At 30.4% G+C, this 20,836-nt stretch overlaps 1 protein-coding gene across 1 annotated transcript; it reads right to left on the bottom strand.

Moving 5' to 3' along the window:
- Window positions 1-7,990: 7,990 nt before the first annotated feature.
- Window positions 7,991-8,737, bottom strand: LOC147814228 (ATP-dependent DNA helicase PIF1-like). Its single transcript, XM_087160280.1, has one exon. The coding sequence runs from the start codon at window positions 8,735-8,737 to the stop codon at window positions 7,991-7,993; it is 747 nt and encodes a 248-aa protein (XP_087016406.1).
- Between the last annotated feature and the right edge of the window lie 12,099 nt (window positions 8,738-20,836).

Here is a 20,836-nt window from a genome sequence, read left to right on the forward strand (position 1 = left end):
TTTTTCTTTCTTTTTTTAGAAATGATAATGAACTCTCAGGATGGTATTTTTTTTTTAAATAAATTTTTCTAAAAATTCCAAGATTGTAAATTGAAAACATGAAGTTTCTGTACCTTATGTTTGATTCTAGAATTTTTTTTTTTTTTTTTAATTGAAAAATAGTTTCAAATTTATACTTCTCATTTTTAAAGAACTGAAGAATTACCTTGATTGAAACAATGACGAGGTCTTAGTTGCTCCTATTTGACAAAAATTCCCAAAAATATCAATTTCTGTATGTTGTATAAATGAAATTGTTTATGAAATGTGTTGTTTCACCGTTAGTGCATAATTCAAGTTAGATTGATCGAGAGTTTACCTAATAAAAAATTGAGTATCAACCATAATTATGTATGTTGTGTTTATGCAGAATGAAATGTAACAAGAAAACATAATTATGTTTTTATGTGTGTTTGATACTATTTTAATCTATTTAAATGTGAGTTACAAAATAATTTTAATTTTTCATCACCATAAATATTTTTTTTTCTGCATGGATATATATATATTAGGAAGTGTTGTGCCATATTATTTTTAAAATGATTTATTGGGTGAAAATAATCAATGAGTTTTTTATAAAAAAAATTGCTTTTGTTTTTCCATTAAAATTTTTTATTTATTCTAATCTTTTATAATCAATTGAATTTCTGTGTAAAAAAGAGGGGCGATATACTTTTAAATGTGTTCCAAGTTACATTTAACTTGCATTTTTAAAAGAAGTATTTTTCATTCCAAATTTAGACTTTGGGTCTTTTTATACATAATTATCATATTTTACAAGTCACTGCAGTTCATTCAAACCATAATTTCATGTCAGGAATTTTGGTATGTATTGACCCTCTAGTCATGATCATGGCAGTACTGAAATTCATGATCATGAAATGCTTTGATTATGAAACGATCATGTTATGATAAATATGTCATGAAACTTGTTAATATCATTATTAGATTTTTTTGCTATGAAAGTTGTGAACGGTACTTCAGTTGTAAAGGTATTTCTATCGTTTAGAAGAAGAAGAAAAAGTTCATTATCATATTGTATATAATTAAAACAGACTGTAAATCATACACGTTTGTAAATTTGTTTTATTTCCACTCAAGATGCAGATGTGGTGCCGACTGTTATCTGTGAACTTTATATATTAAAGGAAAGGACTTTAATTTGAATACTACATTCTTATATATAAATTATTATATAATAAAATAAAATCTTTTAAATTATTGAGAAAAAAAAGTCCTGTGCTGAGAGCTCTCCAAGGCTTGTCATCATTGTAGCTGGATTTTAGAAAGTGAGAAATTTATTTTTGATACGGGATTGGGGAGAGTTTTGGCTTCAAGTTAGCTCTATGTTGTGTATTTTTTTTCTGTTTCTTTTTGTCTTTATTTTCATTATTGATTCAATGTTTCTCAAATAAAATTTTTCACATTATCTTGCTAATGGAGTTTTAATTATCTTTATAGAATAAGTTTTAAAAAAGTCAAGCTAATATTGTCTGCTGAAGTATTGTAAAGTATACTTCAGATTTTCATAGGATTTGGTGACGCAAATAATCAACGAAAAATGATAACGCTTAATCTGGCAGTGTTTTATCAAGTTGAAACACTTTTTTATAATTTGTAATTGAAATTTTCTAACATTTTGACATTCCATAAAGAAGATTTTGTCACTGTCAAATAAATCTGAGAATAACTGTTTGAAGTTAGTCAAAATATTGAGCTGATAAAAATTTATCTCTGATGATGGACATAATATTTTGAAGATCATATTTAAAAATAGAATATATTTTAGCATATGATGTATCTGACAACTGTTCCTAACTTTAGTTTTCTTGCCAAAAGATGAAATGTTCCAGATTTTTCATTTTAGTGAAATAAAATTAAAAATTTTGTTTAAATCTTTTCAGTTTCAAAATTAGGATCATCTCTATGAAATATCTTATTATACACACAACTAATGATTTTTTTAATTTCAAGTAAATAACTTGTGATATCTTAAACTAAAAAGAAACTTAGCCAGTAATTTTAGATGTAAGTTTGTTAGTACTGTCTATCTAACCTAAGAACGCTTTTTGCCACAGAGTTAGGTACTGTCTGCTACTATGGGAAGAAAAGAAGAAAAAAAACTTTTTCAAAGAGAGAAATTTTTTTAGTTACATATTTCTTATTTTCTATCTTATGTTTTTTATCTGTGTAAACTTTTTTTATGTTTCAGTAAACATAAAGAATAATAGGGGGTTAACGAAAATATTTTGACTAAACAGAACATTTGACTTTTCAATAATACTTAAAACTTTTTTTATAGATATGTTAAAATACTAATTTTTTTAATGAAAGTGGGGGGGGGTACTCTGGTCTCTCTTGTCATTCTAAGTATAACGTTCTATATAAATGTTTTTAAGGCTAACACATGAATAATTTGATATGGGATTAAATTATGAAAAGTCAGAAATATTCAACACTTTCAGTAAGTTAATTTTTTGGATTACAGAGCAACAGCAAACCATAGGTGCAAAATTGGCACCTATTGTTTGTTGTTGCTTGCAGGGAATCTTATACTGCTGATATAGGATGCAGAATTTGGATAAATTAAGGGTTTAGGAATATGAATATACCTTATAGAGAAAAATCCTTGCTGATTTTGCATAAATCTTGATTTCTAACTTTAACATACCTGATTCATATTTACAAAAGTAAGTATGATATTCACTCTGTATCCTAAAAAAGAACCAAGTCTTGCAGTCCCAGGGTTCATTCTAGGCGGGGCACTCCCACATATTTAACGGGGAGGGGGGGCCTAATCGCGCTGTTTCTTTTTGGTAAATCCACGTGGTTTTCTGTTCGTTTTTTCGACAGAAATCGTGTTTCGGCCAGAATTAAGTTTTATTTTCCATATGGTTTTTCAAAATAATACAGGGCTTGATTATCGCCTGAGACCCACACTTTCTGGGGGGCCTCAAAAATTAGTAAAAAGTCACTATTACTTTTTTTTAAAAAAAATACCGAAAGAAACAGTTAATCTCAAAAAAGGCATTTTTTATTTCAAATTTTCTTTATATCGTGATAAACCAAACTCGTGTAAGCATTGCACTAATCAAATTCGAAAGTACAGCTAAATTTAAATTGGTGCAAATCTTACTCAAACTGCTTGCAGTGCAAATGCAACGAGAATGCATATTCCCAAAGTCTCTCATAGTGTCAACAAGAACTAACATGTTCTTAACAAATATGTAAAGCTGTAGATGGAGGGCTACAATCTTTAAAACAATTCTGCTAACCAGTGACTTTTATCAAAATATCACTGATTTCAATTGTTTGTGATCAAACTATTTTTATTTTCATACAACTTTGTTTTGTTGTTTTATATTTTGCTTTAATATTTAGACGTCTAAACTTCATCATAGAAAAATAATCTTCAATTGTCTGCTTTCAAAATTTTCTAGAATGTTTCGCTCGAATCATGCAGTTCAGTAGATTCTTTTTATTGTTAGGACTATAAAATGAATCTAGAAGAGAAGAAGAAATTGTTAGGACTATGTTCTTCGGAAATTTGATTTCAAAATATTTTGTTAGATTCCCGGAAAATTTTGTGGGCCTGAATTTGTCTTGATCGGTCTCTGAAAATAATATAAATTACGACATGCATATTTTGAACTTGGGCACTTTTTTGAAGCGTTCGATTCGTGACATCATAATTGCGTCATTTCATGTTAATTTTTTTCAGCCCTTTTACATGTTTTTTTAAAATTCCGATAAGTTTAATAGGATGTTATCACTATTGGATGCATTCGATTCTATCACAATTTCTCGTCGTTTTATGTTAGATTTTCGTCAGTTATATACGTAATTTTATCGGCTTTTTTCACGTGGTTTTTCATATTCGATATTTTTAATACGATGTTATTAAGTCTTTCGAAATTAGAATTATGGTTATCTTTATTTAATACGTTTGATTCGTGACGATTCTATCGTATCCACTCACTGCATTTGATGATCGTTTCTTCGATAAAAGTTATTTGTCCTTTCTTTCGCCCCCCTTTTACATGTTCTTTTAAGTGTCGATATGTTTAATACGTTATCACGACTTTCGAATTTGAGTTATGACTATTTGATGCATTCGATTTGTGATGATAGTATCAAAATTTCTCCTCGTTTTGAAAGGTGTTTCGACAGTTATATATCCTTTTATCGTTTTTTTTTTTTTAAATTCTATATTTTTAATACAATACGTCGAATTTGCGTTATCACTATTTAATGTGTTCAATTCGTAACGATTCCATCTTAATTTCAGGTCGTTTGATGATAATTTTTTTCGAAAGCTGTCATTTTTTCTCATGGAGTTTCAAATTTGATATTTTTAATACGATGTTATGACGTGCAAATTTCGAATTTGCGTTATCACTATGTGATACATTCGATTCATGACGATTCCATCCCATTTCATGGCGTTTGATGAGTGCTTTTACGGAAGTTATTAATAATTTTTTCGGCCCTTCTGCATATGTTTAATGTGATGTTCAAAATTCGAATTATCATTATTTGATGCGTTCGATTCTATCACAATTTCACGCCATTTTTGATAGGTTTTTCGGCAGTTATTTATCATTTTACAGACCCCTTTCATTATAATTTCCCGTCGTCGGATTATATTGGGTCGTTCGGAAAGTTCGTGTAAATCTATAATACTAAATAATGAATCGGCACGAACTTTCCAGAAAACCAAATAGTTATTTTTGAAAATACTTATATAATTTTATCAGCCTTTTGCATGTGATTTTTATATCCCCCCCCCCTCGATATTTTTATAAGATTGCTACGATTCCATCACAATTGTCGTCGTTTTCGGCTATTTTCGCTTGTTTTGTCTTATTCTGATAATTTTTATACGATGCTATTACAGCAAGCGAGTCGCTATTTAACATTCGCAATTTAGATCGATCGTTTTTTCGGCAACTGTTTGTCGTTTCTTAACTATTTCCTTGTGGTTTTTTCGATTCTGATGTAATTAATCATGGCTGACTAATTTTATATTTTAAGTAATCACTTTTTCACGCGTTTGATTCGTGACAATTCCATCGCCTTTTCGGCAGTCGTTACAATTACTTATCGTTTTTTCTTTCATTTTTAAAATATATATGATGTGGCATCGTTTTTAAAATATATATGATTAATAAGTTATTATTATGACGCACAACAATTACAAAATTTGAGAATTACGCTCATTTTAAAACTAATTTATAGAATGTGCGAATTTAACTGAGGAATTATTTTTGATTTACATTTTATCTTTAAAAAGATAAGATTTTTTTAAAGGTAAAATTTATAACTTTGCATATTTTGAGTATCTTAAAAAGTTATGCAAATATTTGTGAAAAATGCCCTTTTTAAGGTTTAGAATGAACACTGCAGTCCTCTGACATCATATAGCATGATGTGGCTAATGCCTCGAATTTGTTTTTCTAAAATTTTGTTCGTAACACAGTTGCTGTCTTATGCCACTGGTCAATACTGACAAACCTATTTTAAGACAAAAGGAGTGCTCTTCTTGTTTTCCAGTGGCGCTATCTATGGCCAAGAATTTGACTTATGCCAGTTTTACAGGGAGACCACATTCACACAACATCCATCTACAGATCGTAATTTTGACCTGAACCAGAGCAAGATCAATCTCCGATCCAGTTGCCATAGAGATATAAATTTGTTATGGCAACTTACATGGACTTTCGACAGATTTAGCGTACACAGATAGTCTTAGACCGACCGTAACCTCCGAGAAGTAACCCCTTTCTCGGAGGTTACGGACCGACACGGATCGAACTTCTACATCTGAAAATATATTTTAATTTCCGTAACAGTTTAGTTCATACTAGATTGAAAATTGATATATTTCTAAGTTAAGGTGAGAATAAACTTAAATTTGTACTTATTGTTCGATTAAGCATAAACTAAAGAATAATATATAACAGAATCAAATTTATATTTTTTTAAAATTAAGCAATTAACCAGTTGCCATAAAATGTTACCTTTTAAATTCAACTGAAAATTTAACTAGCATCGATGAAATTAATTTAAAATCGAGATATAAAAAAAAATAATCAGTCACATTTTGAAGCACTTCCGATGCAAGGAGGTGATAATATAAACATTTTTTACTTAAAACTGTCAGATACAGAGCTCCATCAAAAATTTAAAAGCTCTTTCTAGTCAGAAAATTGTCAAATTTTCCTAAGTGAAAAATGTTTTGACAAACTTATATAAAGTGGTTATATTTTAATAAAAGACATATAAAGATTTTGGATACATTTGATTGAACATATATTTCTTTGTACCACGCTCATGAACACATAAATGAAAATCTATCTGCATCACTGAAACAATAGTACATAAGGAGTTGTGATTTTGAGTAAAATTCTATAAATAAAAAAACAAGTCATTAAAGAGCAAATAAATTTTGCATTTTTCTATTTAGGTAAACATAAATTCATGATTTTAGACAGAATGAATATTTCTATATTCTAATTTGTAAATTTAATTACATAACAAATGTAATAATTATTTATGTCATTTTACATAGTATATTTTCTAAAAGATAAACTGTAAAACATCGATTGGTATCCTCAACGTTTTTCTCCTTGCCTAACTATTTTAATAGCAAAAAATGGTATTAAAACATTAGAATTCATCCAACTAAATAAATATACTTTTATATCTTTTGTATAATAATAACACGTACGTTGCTTAATAGTAAAAATATTTTTAATAGAGATAATTAAAAAAAAAAACTATAAGGGAATTGCATTAGGTACTATTTTTCATTTATAAGAAAATAAAATTTCTTTAAATGGAAAATCATAATTCATTAATGAATGTGTAAAAAACTCTACTGTTTTACTTGAAGTTTTTATACTGTTATCAGTAGATCATCAAAGTTAAACATCACTGGTAGTGGTCAGTGACCACATTGATCCGTCTGAAGAGGGACTGAGGGTACGCCATGAAGTGCTTGACTTTGCACGTTGGTCGAGGGGCTACCAAAGCAGGGGATCAAAATTTTGATGAGATGTTTCCATTGTGCATTTATAGTTCTACTACTAGAAGTTTTTAACTATTTATGCAGTAAAACCGCAATAAATGTAGAAAAGGTCAAATAACAAAACTACTATTTTGTGAGTGGTTCTTATTTAGAGAGCTCTTTTTGACGACTTCTGAAAGAGATTGACAACCTCTTGTTACAGTCAGCAGAGTGCACTAAAAACAATGCCATCAATGATTTAGTTTTAGAGTTAAAGGTTAAATTAAAAAAATAGTTATTTTAAAAAAACTAAACCTCTCATTTTATTAAGTAAACTAATTTTTATGATATAAAACTAAGCGCAAACTTAAATAAAAAATATTAGTTATTTATTAAGATCTATCATTCATAATTTTTATATTTGATTTTACTGATAACCAGCGGGTGACCGAGCTCCGCTCGGAGAAAACAGGTATCGAAGCTAACTCGAAGATTTAAATTTTCAATTGTGATTTATCAAAACAATACATGCCATAAGAAAATTTGTGAAACCATTGGTGAAAAGATAACCGGTTAAAGTGCACACCATTGTAAACTATCTAAACAAAGTTTGGAAAGGGTCTATACAAAGGTAAAGTTTGAAAAGTCATAGGAAATAAAATGTAATTGATAACAAAAAATTATACAATTAAAGAAATGGTACAAAGTGAGCAGTGTAAAGATTGAAGTGTGTTCAAGTTCAATATTTTTGACAAATTTATTTAGAAAAACCAAACATATATACATACATAAGAAACATATTATAAACCTATAACAGCATAAACATAATAAGCATTAATCATCGATTGCGAAGTCTTCCATGTTGTCCAGGTAGTTTCTTGTCGGAGAGGCAGGTGCGGCTGGTGAGTTTCTCTTGTTCAGGACTTCCTTCCATACGACGTTTCAGGTGTGGGTTGGATTCTCAGGAGGCAGCAGGACCTTCAACGCACTTTGACGCTTGACTCTTGAGAACGCGACGTAGAGTATTCCGTGCACGAAGACCGTCGTGAGGAGAAGCACGCCGACGAATTCGAATGTTTGGCCTTGTGACTTGTGTATCGTAATGGCGAATGCTGGAGTAACTGGGAATTGGTGCCGTTGCATAGTTGCGCCAAGCTGTGATTTGCTGGAGTCGAGCGTGATCCTTGGAAGGTGTACTTGTCGGCCTGCGTGTTCACCGGTGATGATCTTAGCCTTGATGATGTTGTTGCAAAGTTCGGTGACAATCAACCGTGTTCCGTTGCACATTCCTTCAGAGACGTCCAAGTTTCGGAGAAGCATGATGATGGCGTTCTTCTTGAGCTTCAGATTGTGTGGAGGCAAGTCGGCGATGTTGATCGAGTTCAGGAATTCAGGCGCTTTTACCGAGTCGAAACTTGTGTATGTCTTCTCTTCGCCTGGAAGCATAGCGATAATCTGCTCGTTGATCTTGTCCTTATCGTCGTTCAATGGTGCAAGAATAGCGCGATTCTTCATTGCTTCGTAGTTCCCACTTCTGAGGCATGGTCCGAAGATTTCATCGATGAGGTTACCACCAGAGCGAATTTCTTCTGGGACTTCTATTTCGCCGAGTTCATTCACTTCGAATTCCCCGTCGCCGAGCTTTAGCAGGTATTTCGCGAATTCTTCTTCTTCGGGATCAACGCGCATGTTCAATGTTCCTCGTATTATCAGCTCTACGGAGTCTTTCATTACGGCTGCGTTGTTCCTCTACTCTAGGCGAATGTTGCGGCCCCTCATTGTTTCGTTTTTTCGTCTGTGTCTTTCATAATCGCGGTATTTTTCTCGTTGAGATGCATTAAGTTCCATCAATATATCCGAGATTCGTTCCTTGCTACGCTGCTTGACTGCTCTTGTCGGGCGCAACGGCGTTATGATCGGGTCTTGGATATTCAAAGCGTGCATATTGGTCGAAGATGTGAAAGATGCGGCTTCAGATGGTCCCGACATGTTCAATTGGTCACTGTTCACAACGAATTCGTAAATTTGGTTCCGTTCATCCGCTTTTTGAAAATTCTTGTCCAGGAAAAAGCGTCGATGAGAGAGGTATTGTAGAGCATAAAAGACGATGTAAACTCCACAGGAAGACGCGTCATCTTGGTGGTTGTAAGCGTTGCGAGGTTTCACGATGCATCCTTTCAGCTTTTCATTCGTAACAACGGTATTCAAAACGTGTCGCAGTATTTTTCTCAAAACAGCATCGATGGGCAGCGGGTTGTCGACTGGATCGCAGACTAATAGTTGACGTTCTCCATAGCTTGCTTCGTAAATTCCTAGCATCCAGTGCTCACCTCTATCCATTTGAGCTCTCTTGTGAATGGGAATGAGTAGCACGTCGAATCCTTGTTGAACGCCGTATAGATAGTTGGAAGCCTTGTTCTGGTCGCTGATATCGTTGAGAAGAGCCATTCCTTCATAAGCGCCATCCGCTGTTGTAACGACTAGCCCTTGATTCCCACATTGACTCTGATTGAGACTGGATCATTCCATTTATTTCAAAGGTGGGAAAAGTAGAAATTGCTGCGCATGCGCCAGATTTACTCTCACCAGGGTTGCCATAAGTAGTATTTTCAATAATACGTATGGTAAGTATTGTTTCACTAAAAATTAAAGATAAATAATTTTAATAATAAAATATAAAATAACATTTCAATATAGTATTTTTTTTAAAAAGTGTTGTACAAATGTTTTTTTTTTAATTAATTTTTATATCAAAGAGAAGTGCCACTCTAGTTTTTTGAAGTAAAAAGCGATTTTTGAAATAAGACTACTAGATACATCTCGATTTTTACAGTGACCATGATAAACTGTTAGATATGGAAGCCACAAACTAAATGCAAATTATTCAAGCCTGGCGATGTTTTAAATAGCAGTCGCCGTGAAAATCAAGCTGTACCACTAACCGTTCGTTTTGTACTAGTCACTTTATCTAGTGATGATTGTAAGAAATAAAAGTTGATTTATTCCTAGTTTGTAGATTATAATGTAATATAACTTGCTTTTTGTGCAACCAAAACAGACTTTACGCTTTTTCTTCCTATGTAGAATATGTTATGAAAATGGGATTTTTTTTTAATGTTTGATTTTCTATAAATTTGTTATAAATCATTTACAAAGCACAAGAGACATTTATGATACACACAATTCTTTTTAGACAAAATTGTTGATTTGAATCTTTGTTACTACGCGTTCACCTGAAGTTAAAGTGCACAAAAGGGAAAATATAATTGTTTTTCTATTTTAAAATTATTTTATTCTTAGTAATATATCCTTTTATTTTATCTTTCTAATAGTATTATTATCCATTTAATAGCATTTTATCCTTTTAATATTATTTATACTTCCAAATTACTGCAGCAGATGGCGTTCAAAAATATGTAGTATTTTATGGTATTTTTTTAGATAAAGTTGTAGTACTTTTTAATTTCAAAGTCTGGCAACCCTGACTCTCATGTTCTCATCCTTGGCTATCAAGTTTATACATAACGCGTTGGTTTGATTGCTAACATTGTGCTATGTCCAATGATTTTAAAACAAAAAGGCTCTTTTTAGGGCCACCTTCGGAAAACTATGTTGACGACACGGAACAGAACTTAGGTAATGAATTTATGGATACGGATAAAGTATTGATTTTGGAAAATAATGTTGACGACTCGGAACAGAACTTGGTTAATGATCACATGGATAAGGATAAAGTATTGATTTTGGAAAATAATGTTGACGACTCGGAACAGAACTTGGTTAATGATCACATGGATAAGGATAAAATATTGCCTTCCGAAAATAATATTGACAACATGAACTCGCAAAAAGTGAATAAATTTTCCTGTGCACATTGTGTTCAAACTTTTTCCAAAAACAGTAATCTACGCCGGCATGAAAGAAATGTTCACTCTATAAACAATGCAACTTGCAACCAAGTTTGCGGTCTATGCAGTTTAAAAACCCGAACAATTATAGATCTCCATAATCATATAAAAACGGAACATCCTGAAATTAAATTAACTTTTCATGATAAGGTATTTTTTTTGTCAATCTGATTTTGAACAGTGGAAAAGTGGCATCGAGCAGCAAACTGTCTCTTCTTTTATCTTAAAAAACTCATTACTAAAGGAAAATTCAGAAACTCGGTATTACAGATGTCACAGAAGTGGTATTTACAAACCTTGTGAAATAGAAAGGAAAAGACGTTCGAAATATACAGGATCTATAAAAACTAGCATCACTTGTCCAGCAATGATCACTGCTACTAAAGAAACTGCTCACGAAGCTACTCAAATTACTGTGCAATATCAATCAACTCATGCAGGTCATAAATGCGAAGTAGGAAAACTTCCCTTGCAAAAAGAAGACCGTGCAACGTTGGCTAATATGCTTGGTGTTGGGATACCAATAAGTGTTGTGATGGACAAAATTCAAGCCAAGTTCTCGCGAACGAAGCGATTAGGACTTACTACACGTCAGGATATTTACAATGTTGCTCAAGGTTTTAATGTTAGCAATATTATGCATAACGATGATGCTATGGCAGTTGATATAACTATGAAGAAAATGATGCAGGAAGAAATGATGCACTAACCAGTATGGGTTTCACCTAACTACAACTTTAGTCCATGATGAAAACCATGAGGGTTTGCCAGTAGCAATTTTCTTCTCTAAGAGAATTGCTTCTGAGAGTTTAGAACCATTTTTTGATGCTATTAAGCAAAGATTGTCAAGTTTTGTAACCCGTGTCATGATGACCGATGACACAACAACATTTTTGAATGCCTGGGTGAAATCTTTTAAAAACGAACCGCGACATTTGCTATGTTCCTGGCATGTTATGAAAAGTTTAAATAAAAACCTCAACTCCAAAGTAAAAAATGAAGTGGTTCGAGAAAACATGAAAAAAGACATGAAGCTGATAATACATGAATTGGATAAAATTACTTTTTCAAAGTTAGCTGCAAACTTTTTTGTACAATACAAAGAGGAAGAAGCTTTTCTCAGCTATTTTCAGGAGTATTACATGTCCAGAGCAGAAAAATGGGCATATTGTTTTAGAAAGGGTTTAAAAATAAATACGAATATGAAGTTAGAACGGTGGCACCGCCAAATCAAATATGAGGAATCTGGCGGTGTAGTTATGAAAAGACTGGACAAATCCTTACAGACAGTAATGAAGGCAATGGCAAAAAAACTTATCAATAGGGTTATCGCCATTGAACGCGGTAAGCTGACGAATCGCGTCAAACTTATAATGAAACGCCATTTGGAAAGCACTAAAATGGATGCCAGTATGTATTCAGCTATGCAGATGAATGAGGGACAATATATCGTATCAAAAGAGGAAGATGGAAAAATTTTTACATATGAAGTCGAAAAAGAGAGCAGTAGCTGTAGTTGCACTACTGCATGCATAGATTGCAATATATGCATTCACACCATGTCGTGCAGCTGTGTAGACTTTAGTATAAGATACGTAATCTGCAAGCATATTCACTTTGTATGCCAAAAATTTAAAAACGTGTGTAAAAAAGTCGAAGAGGATATTTGCCCTAGTACATCCGAGGAGAATATGCTGGTTATTGACGATGACGAAATTTCTAAGAATACTGAAAAGAACATTATTTTAAAGCAGATGAATAAAAAACCTCGGAAAGACATGAATGAGAAAAAATTAGCTATAGAACACTATTGCAAGGATATATCTAGTGATGCCCAATCCATTCAGTCATTTGAAAATTTACAGCAAATTGAAGATGGTTTAAAAAATATTCGTGCTCTAATGCAAGCGTTTAACAATTCAGAATTGCCCACTTCTGAAGAATGGAAAGCTATTCCTTCCAATAAAAAAATATATCCTCAAAGGAAATTCAAAATTCCCAAAAGAAAACAACAACAAAAAAAATAGATAAAAGGATAAATGAACTCAGAATTCAATATTTTTAACGCAATTCCTTTCTACTATATGCTTAATTTTATTTGCATACATTTAAACTACTTTTATAATACTCATCATTAAACAATTGTATGACCTTAATCTTAAACCTTAATTTCTTCAAGCTTGTATCCTGATGAAACTCTCCCCGAATTTTCTGCAAATAAATAGGCTATTTTCTTATGATAGTAAAAAGAAATGAAATCATTACACAAATTTCTCAATTTTTGAAGTAAATATTTTGGTTCGAAATTTTTTATGCAAATTTAAAGTAGCATTCATGCTTAATCTTTTTTATTCTTGGCTTATTTCTTGCAATACATTTTTTTTTTTTCATTTAGCACATAGCCTATTACTTTCATCTTTCAAACAAAAGATGAGAATATTTTCATTTCGGTATTTATGATTTTCATTCATATAATATGAAATATATAATTTCAGTATCTATTTCAGTAAGTCAGTGAAATTGGCCAATAACCAAGCGAAACTGCACGGTTTTTGTACTGGCAATTAATTTAAAAATAAAAAATAGCTGTTTCCTCCTTGTAGGCTTTAAGTTAACCAATTTTTGTGATTATTTTTTTAGTTTCTAACATGACACGGTTCAGCTGTTGACAATAGGAAACAGCCAGCCATTTTAGTATCAGTGCTATTGCGGAAATTCTGCCAAAAAAAGATACTTATTCGCCATTATTTCGTTAAGTTATTTGGTATCTTTCAAATTTATTTTTCATAGTAATTGATCATAAAGAAAATACAAATATAACTTATTCATACAAAAAATGAGAAAATATTTAAATTTGAACGACAGACAAAATTATTTTTTTAAATTGGCGAAAATCGTCGGCGGATAATGCATAAAAGTAATTATGGCTCTTTTTTGCTGCTGGTGAAATAATTTTAATAGGTTTTAAAACTCAGATATTCCATGAATGGTGATGATTTTTTTTCCTGATCTTTTTTTTCAAAACTTGGTGCATTAGAATAATTAAGTGAAAACTTCAAATTTTAAAACTTAGATAAGAAAGGTATATGTTATGTATTTTAGTTACAAGTAAAAATATTTATTTTACTTACGCTTCAAATTCATAATTTAATGTGATAGTGCCATCTTTAATCCGTGTGTCAAACAAATTACTTATTGTTTCTATTGGAAAATTATAATATTCTTCATATTTACTATATCATTTCAGATTGTTGGTGAAAATTATCCATTTATAAACTTTTGTGGCGTTATTTTCATTTTCTTGAGGTAGTCTCACTAAATAAATGTATTTGAACTCTTTTGATATTTTTCTTTCATAAAATAAAATTATAATATAAAAGTATAATTTCTTTCATAAGATAAAATTATTATTTTATAAAGGTACTTATCAATTAAAGGGACCATGTAGCCATGTTCGCCATCACGGTGTGTGTGGTTTTATTTCCCTCTAAATAGAAATTGTGATATTTAATAGCTAACTAAAAGGTGTTTTCAAAAAATAATATTTTAGCAGATATTTAATAGAAGGTGGGAAAAATAATTTTTTTATTCTTAAAATTAAAGAACAAGAACTATTCTGCATTTTTAAATTTTTGTTTCCTCACAAACTGGACAGCTGTGATGTTTTCCATATATATATATATATATATATATATATATATATATATATATATATATATATATATATATATATATATATATATATATATATATATATATATATATATATATATATATATATATATATATATATATATATATATATATATATATATATATATATATATATATATATATATATATATATATATCAATGTTCATATAGACGAAGATATGTGAAAAAAAAGTCGCCAACACATAGTTCCTAAAATCAATTAGTACCAAAATCACTTTTGGGCTTTACACTTTGTATGCGCATAAGGATAATGGGATTTCATGTTTTATTCATCTTATTCCTGTTGGTGGTTCTCTACATTATTAGCACATGGCAATGCAATAATATGTATTTAAAACTTCTTCTGAACAAAATGAAGATAGAAATAACGTTTAATTTAGCATTTTTATGTAATTAAATATATCTGTTAATTGCATAAGAAATTAAATTTTAAAGAATAAATTTTGATTATTTATTTATTTATTTATTTTTTGTAGAATAGTCACGATTATCCATTCATAGAGATTGGAATATATATAAAAAAATAAAATACATCTTTTGCAAACAGAGAAATATACAAATATGCTTATAAAATAAAATAATTTCCGCCCATGCGTTTTTATCATCTTTATTTTTAAAAAATTCTATATTATGATGAATCTTTAATTTCATTAAGCTCTTTCTATATTTTACTTAGATTTTCTAACCTCAACTTCATAAAAATACAAGAAGATATATAAAATAATATTTCAGACACTATATAAAATTAGTTACGATTTTAAAAAATGTAATCAGAGTGCAAAAAATATGATATTTAAAAACATCAGATTAATTTAAAACTTATCAGAAATGTATAAGTTAATATATATTTAAGTCCGAAATTGGTAAATGGCGCCGTCATTTTAATTTTAAAAATCTGCTTACAGAAAGAATAGGAGCCTATGTGTCTTCAAAGAAGATATTGCAATCGGATTTACTGTATAGCACGTGCGCCGAAATGATGCGCAGCAATTTCTACTTTTCCCACCTTTGAAATAAATGGAATGATCCAGTCTCAATCAGAGTCAATGTGGGAATCAAGGGCTAGTGTTGTAACGTAGAAGCGTGCGACAAATTCAGGGTGAAGTACGACAACTTTGACGGTCGGGTAAGCTTGTTCGGCGTAATGGAGAAGCATTCTGACAATGACGGTATCTTCTAGTTGTCCATTTGCGGGTAGAATTGAGCTGATCGCTTGTTGTTCCAAAATTCCGGCTCCTTGAAGAATTTCATGTAGAGGTGCGTTCTGCATGTTGAAAATGTAGCCTGAAATCTGATGAATGTTGAAATGTCGGACTTTGTTGACGGTGATTTTTACACAAAAGTTAAACTTTTCTCCACTTTGATAAATGTAAACTAATGCGAACCTTACAATTAAATTATTAATTCCTTCGTATATTATTGGTTTAAGTTGTCGAAAATTAATATTTCAATTGTAAGGTTCGCATTAGCATACATTTATAAGAGTGGAGAAAAGTATCTATAGCCATTATGGCGAACTAATAAAGTTTGAAAATATCCTATCTGTAACTCCGAACTGCTCGACCGTAGCGCTTCAAAACAGGCGCCAATCGATTCCTCGTGGCCAAAAACCCCAGACCCCCAAGTTTACCGGAGTTTATTAATTCTGGGGCGATTTTCGACTTGGCAACCATTCCTCGTATTATAGTATAAGATTATATCAGTAGGGAGGGGTCATTTTTACTCATCGATCCGGTTTTCGTGACAACATAAGTGGCATTTCCGCATCAAAAAAATTTCACTAAGTAAAATTGAAATCACTTAAAAAAAATAACTTACAGTCAGCAAAAAAAATCACCCTGAATAACTTTCGTTTTAATGATCGGATTTTCACGAACTAAGTGTCAATCTTAATGGTTCCTGGGGGTGACCTCAAATATGCTAATTAATTCGCGCTAACTATTAATTAAGTTACGAAATCAGACGCAAAAACGTACTTTCTCTGAATAAACATATGTTTTTTTTTTAAACATATAGGGGGTAGTCGAAGAGCGATCCAAAGTTCGGACCCCTGAATGATAATTTCACTTTTTGCGCTAATCCCTAATTAGGGATTTGCTAATTAGGTGTTGCAACCTAAATATTTGTCAGAATGACATGACCTTTAACGATAAAATAAAAATACAAGTAAAATTTACTCTTATACTATTATATATGGGTCATTCTCACAAAAACAGTCATTTTCATGTCCCCAGTATATTTTCTGTTTGTTTTACAACTTACGAAAAAATTTTTTTCAGGGAAAGTGTCCTTCAGAATGCAAGCTAACAAAAGAATAAAAATAAAATTATCAATTTTTATTTTTTATTAATTTTAGGTAATAAAAATATACCAATATGTCATTCCCTCACTTGTCCCCACTGCTGATTTAAAAAAAGAAAAAAATTGTATCTGAAATAAAAAATTTTTTTCTACAAATTTGTGTTTTTTATTTGAGAATATTGAAATATAGAATTCAGAAAATAAATTTTAAATTTAATTTCTGATAAAAATATTAACACAGCACTATTTTAAACTTTGTCCCCAGTGTTTCGCGTCATTCCCTCACTACAATGTTCTTATCACCTGCAATCATCTTAGAATAAAAATATTTTAATAAAAACTTCAGAAGTTAACAACTGGCATCATAGAACAAAATTGCAGTATGTTTCCATCTTCAACTTAAAGAAGCTTTGCTGTGGAATAAATTTGAATGAATCAAACCAGGCAAAATTTTTTACATTTGTCATTCCCTCATGTCGTTTTTTAGAGTAAAATAAAATACAACTTCATCGAGAAAGTGGATAATTATATGTTGCTTTCTTGTATGAATATAATTGTATGTGATTGACTTCATAAATTAATAAAGCCTAACTGTTATTTTTAAATTTTATTGAATTCATCATTCCCTCACTAGTGTATAAAGTGAGGGAATGATTCAAGATGAGTATATTATTAAATTTTTTTTTGTTCAATCGTGCCAGCCAATTTTATTTCCCAAACCTGTAAAAACTATTAAATATATAAGACTAAATTATAATAAATATTAGATATACTTAGTATGTTATCATTTTCAAACTTTAGGTAGATGTAACTTAGATAAAAACATGTATTAAAATAAAATATCATTCCCTCACTATTAGTGTCAGTCCCTCACTTTTTAAATAGTGAAAATAATGAATTTACTTATTAATTAATTTGAAAAATAAATTAATAAATTGATTTATTAAACTAATTAATTTATTTATTAAATTAATTAATTAATTATTAATTATTATAAATTAATTTTTTAAAAAATTAATTAATTTAAATATTAAGTATAATTTATAGGATATATACTTTCTTTATAATGCCATTACATATTTCTATTAATATAGAAAGTTTCAGAGCTTTTTATTCACTTTACTTTTTTGGGATTTTATGAACTGAAAAATGACAGTTTTCGTGAGAATGACCCATATAACAAATTATATATAAATATTATATCTTACATATAACAAAATGTTTTTAAAATGCCACTTAACATATACTAAGTTTTTTCAATTTTATCGAAAAGAAATACCGTGAATTTTATAACATCTTCTGATCTGATAGCGCATCAGAATCGCTATCTTTATCTGCCCCCCCCCCAAATTTTTGGCAGGATCTTTTTTTTCTTTCCCTTACCTGAAAGACTTGAACTGAGGTGTAAAAACAATCAGCCCTTCAACTCTAAATAAATTTATAATAACTTATGTAAATTTGGTTTTAGTACAAAAATTTTACACAAATAACATTAAAACAGCTTTACAAAAATGTCAGATAATAAGGTCAACGTCCAGATTTTAGAATGTCGGAAAATCATAAATAATTTATAAATCGATACAAATTTTATTTTCAAAGGATTAAAAAGAAAACTATTTTCTTTGCCCAGAATTAAGATGGACACTTATTTCGTAAAAATCCGACCATTAGAACGAAAGTTATTCAGGAGGGTGATATCTTTTTTTTTGTTGTTGCTGACTGTACCTTCGATAACATTTTGAAGTCAATGGAGCTAACCCCTAAGAACGACCACTTTACTGTTGTCGCTCTTGAGAGGTTTCACTTTATGATATTGCGAAATAAAAGTAACTGAAATTTAAGAAACTATTATTCTTTGAAAATGGACACAGCATTTGATTCCTTTTTTTTTAAAGTTTTCTCATAAAAATTATTCTTTTTAGAATTAATTCACCATGTGATAACATCCATTTGAATAAATCACTTAGTACATTTTTTAAAATTACTTTCTTTTTAAAGATATTAAAAGTAAACAGTTTTCTGTTACAAGCTTGTCAGGCGATGAATTTAGATTTTTCTAATGGGAAAACAATTGTCACTTTTTATAAAAGAAAAATCTTTTTCTCTCTCATTGATTTCTTGAAATTCCTAAAATAACTGCCTCAAATTGTTTAAGATGCGGACTGAAATGAAAAAAATTAATTAATGAACGATTTTATTGAATGATTGTTGTTAATTTACGTCACACTAGAGCTGCACAATGGGCTATTGGCGACGGTCTGGGAAACATCCCGGAGGATGATCCGAAGACATGCCATCACAATTTTGATCCTCTGCGGAGGGGATGGCACCCCCGCTTCGGTAGCCCGACGACCTGCGCGCGAAGTCGAGCACTTTACGGTAGCACAGTTTAACGACGACCAATACCGCACACCCTCGGTCCCTACGCAGACTGATCCAAGTGGTCACCCACCCGCACACTGACTGCAGCCAGTGATGCTTGACTTCGGTGATCTGCTGGGAACCGTGTCTTAACGATCAGTCCACTGCGGGACTTTATTGAATGAGAAAAAGATTAATTTTACACCTTTTCCCTCTTGAAACACGTATATTGCTCCTTTTTTTTTTCTTTTTCAAAGGTTTTGCTTTTGTTTTAAAAAAACTTTTTTACAAGATTATGTATTTCGTAATAACTTTCAATTCTTCTTATTTTGAGGATCAAATTTTATTTTCAGATGATCATGAAACAATCGCAATCTATCTGACTATTATTAACATTATATTGACTATTATAATAATTAACAGGGTCTCAGAAGAAAAAAAATTAAAAAGTAAATGACAGTTAAAAAAATTGTTTTTTATCTTTAAAGTTTAATTTGAATAGAAATTTTCTAAAAGAAAAGAACCAGACATTTTATTGCTAACAGGATTCTGGCATATAGCCTTAAACCAAATTTTACCCAGGGTTTATTGTTTAAACCTTTTTCAAAATTTAGTCATTTTATGGAAACAAAACCCAATTTACAATTTTACATTATCAATTATTCACTATTGTTGATTCATCTCCTTTGCTAGCAATGGCCAATAGAATCAAATGATCGATTCTTATCAATAATCCATACTTAGTACATATAAATAAAAATCAGCAAAAATTTATTATTTGATTAAAGTATCAGGCCTAGAAGTGACTCTGAGCAAAAATATAATAGGAAATATAGGAATTCATTTAAGAAATTATAGGAATTTTATAGGAGTACTTGGAAAATAATATAAGAATCCCTAATATTTTGTTTAAAAAATATAGGTCCGAAATTTGCATAGAACATGTACAATTTTAATTTATGTGTTATTCAAAACTAATGTTATGAAAAAACATTTCTACAAAATCCTATCTTGGCCTTAAAACTATTATTAGATAATCTAACTGGGTGAAAAAGTACACTGATTATAATTATAGCCAAATTTTATCTTTCTTGTCCAAGACAGGTTGGAATAAACAGTTGAGTAAACAGTAGACTTATCTCAGAATATAGTGTTATACATTTATAAAATAATAATTATATAGATAATTAATAAAGTAATTAGATTTTTAAAATTTTTTGAAAACCAGCAAAAGGTTTAAAATATTTTTAGAAGGTCTGAATAAAAACAATTAAGCATACAACATTAGAGTCAAGAAAAAAAGTTTATTAGTAATAATGTTATTTAAAAATTTATATTATGGGTCAAAAATTTATTTATACCCATTTTAATTCTTAAGTTTAATTATGTTTACCAGTGTGAGTTTCAAATTTTTCCTTTAACTCAGAAAAATTTAACAGAACTAGGAGTTGCTTAAAATTATTAAGAATGAAATACAGTAGAGAACCAATTATTCGGCATGTT

The sequence above is a fragment of the Parasteatoda tepidariorum genome, chromosome 3, assembly GCF_982258835.1.
Source record: "Parasteatoda tepidariorum strain Cologne lab strain chromosome 3, Ptep-v5.0, whole genome shotgun sequence".
Lineage (NCBI taxonomy): Eukaryota > Metazoa > Arthropoda > Arachnida > Araneae > Theridiidae > Parasteatoda > Parasteatoda tepidariorum.

Coding starts and splice junctions, on each gene's coding strand:
- LOC147814228 (XM_087160280.1), bottom strand. CDS start 8,737: ATGCGCGTTGATCCCGAAGAAGAAGAATTCGCGAAATACCTGCTAAAG.